General features: G+C 50.4%; 1 protein-coding gene across 1 annotated transcript; it reads right to left on the bottom strand.

Moving 5' to 3' along the window:
- Positions 1–91: 91 nt before the first annotated feature.
- Positions 92–2,541, bottom strand: LOC107701415 (uncharacterized; the record flags this gene model as incomplete). The annotated part of the gene is made up of 2 exons (XM_016503416.1): positions 1,879–2,541; positions 92–1,203 (listed from the first exon to the last, which is right to left on the bottom strand). Coding segments are annotated over exons 1-2 (1,753 nt in total), but the record flags the coding sequence as incomplete, so codon positions are not given.
- Between the last annotated feature and the right edge of the window lie 63 nt (positions 2,542–2,604).

The raw sequence follows: 2,604 nt of genomic DNA, 5'->3' as shown, positions 1-2,604 counted from the left end.
GTGGTGTAAACAAAGTCTAGAATGTTGTTTCCCCGTGTTGGAAAGCGAACCCTATAAGAACTACGCCGCAACTGGGAACCCGTAAACTTACGGACGTTGCACCACATCCCGTCTGAACTAAGCACAAGATAGCTGCTTCGAGCTCGTGACTTGTTACGGTCGCTATACAAATACACAAGGTCGACAGGGCAAATATCAAGGCTAGGTGCACCCCGACTCAGTGGAGCTTTAGCTTTAACACTGTGGGGGTGGTTAGCCAGGCATTGTGCATGCTGAAACGCAATCAGTTCCCGGTCATGCACCGGTAACTGTTCGAGAGAGAACTGATCACGCTGCAGCAGCATCTCACGGGCTGACATGCCACGTGACCGAATACGGCTATTTAACCGAGCAACAGCTACAGACAATAGTAAGGGGGTGACGACCCCACAGTGTGGTTCTAGTCGCAAAATCTCGCCCTGTAGCTCCTGGATGGCCTTTTCGGCCACCGGATTTTTGTTGATATTTTTAGCATCGCCAACCTCAATGGCCAGCCTGTGTTGAGCAAACACTGTGTCCTTGGCCAGTGCTGAAAAACCTGGTGCTGGGTCAGTTCTAACTATAGCAAAGGGGCCATCAAGCGGACGAAGGCCAATACACAAGCGTAAAATACCATCCCGCAACGTTTCCTTCCGCTCGTCATCAATTAACAATGCAGATGTAAAGGTTGTCACACGCTCACGAACGACTAAGATGAGCTGGCGCTCACGTTTAAGCACGTCAGCTGCAAAAGTAGACCCAACCCTCTCAGGTGGATCACAGCTGGACTGCTCCACTGCGAACACAGGAGACTTAGTCAGTGCAGCACATTGGTGACATCCCTTACTGGTAAGCTGGATGGCTGAATCCAAGTCCAGCGCGTAGAAGTACCGGCCAACGACAAGTCTCAACTGGTGAGCCGAGGGGTGGTCTAACCTAATGTGCAATGACATAAGCAACCCATGCAGTACTGAGCTTGGAACAACGATGCATTCGGTAGTGTTTGACAGTGGTGTGTCACGCCGCACAACTAACAGCCCATCCCTTGCTAAGGTAACAGTATTTAAATACCGTTTCACATCTTTGACATTGGTAACTCTCTTGGAAGGGCGTGTACCCTGCCGAAGATGTGCGCGTACCCTGCGGAGGTCTGGACACTCAGCCTGAATAGACACCCATGTGGCCCTATTGGCAAAGGGCACCTTTTGAGCTCCCCGCAAGATGTCGGCAACATCAGTACGGCACACTACGGAGACAATGGATTCACGGACGAAGCTATACACCTGACATGCCGGACTGTCACATTGTGCAGCATGGCGACTAGCATAATCTGAAGGGAGAATAGCAGCCCCAGCAACATGACGAACAGAGACCTGAAAGCGGCTTGCAGTAGACAAGAAAGTAGTAACACGTGGGCTCGCAGAAAGCTTCTCAAAGGCCTGTACGCGTGGTTTACTGTCAGTGAGCACACACACCTTCTGTGATGACTGAATAATATATGGAACAAAATGCTTCAGGGCAGCGGCTATAGCTAGGGCCTCAATCTCAGACGGAAGCCAATTGATCTGATTTTTGAGAAGCTTAGCGCTAAAGTGTCCGGCGATCAACAACTTAGCCAATTGATCTGATTTTTGCGAAGCTTAGCGCTAAAGTTTCCAGCGATCAACAACTTTTCCCCCCTCGTAACATACATTGTCGCGCCTAGCCCTGGATCCCTAAGAGCACCATCGGTGACAATCCAAAGTTGGTCATCAGGTCGTGGTATTGTCACAGTGCAACTAGTGGATAATGCCTGCTGAGTCCAATGAAAACACCGGAGGAGCTAATCTGACCACACAACTGCAGCGGTCGACTCACCACCTATTGGCAAAGGGCAACTTCTGAGCTCCCCGCAAGATGTCGGCAACATCAGTACGGCACACGACAGAGACCATGGATTCACGGACGAAGCTACACACCTGACATGCCGGACTGTCACATTGTGCAGCATGGCGGCTAGCATAATCTGAAGGGAGAATAGCAGCCCCAGCAACATGACGAACTGAGACCTGAAAGCGGCTTGCAGTAGACAAGAAAGTAGTAACACGTGGGCTCACAGAAAATTCCCCCCTACACAGCTTCTCAAAGGCCTGTACGCATGGTTTACTGTCAGTGAGCACACACGCCTTCTGTGATGACTGAGTAATATATGGACCAAAATGCTTCAGAGCAGCGGCTATAGCTAGGGCCTCAATCTCACACGGAAGCCAATTGATCTGATTTTTGCGAAGCTTAGCGCTAAAGTGTCCGGCGATCAACAACTTTTCCCCCCTCGTAACATACATTGTCGCGCCTAGCCCTGGATCCCTAAGAGCACCGTCGGTGACAATCCAAAGTTGATCATCAGGTCGTGGTATTGTTACAGCGCAACTAGTAGATAACGCCTGCTGAGCCCTATGAAAACACTGGAGGAGCTCATCTGACCACACAACCGCAGCGGTCGACTCACCACCAGCGACCATGTTGTCGAAGGGGGCAAGGATCGACGCACACCCCTACACCCGGGAATATCTGCTCTGTTGTAAATGTTTTTAATGTTTTATAATC

Source organism: Sinocyclocheilus anshuiensis, unplaced genomic scaffold, assembly GCF_001515605.1.
Source record: "Sinocyclocheilus anshuiensis isolate Anshui unplaced genomic scaffold, SAMN03320099.WGS_v1.1 scaffold1933, whole genome shotgun sequence".
Lineage (NCBI taxonomy): Eukaryota > Metazoa > Chordata > Actinopteri > Cypriniformes > Cyprinidae > Sinocyclocheilus > Sinocyclocheilus anshuiensis.
This window is presented reverse-complemented; position numbering and strand designations above follow the sequence as displayed.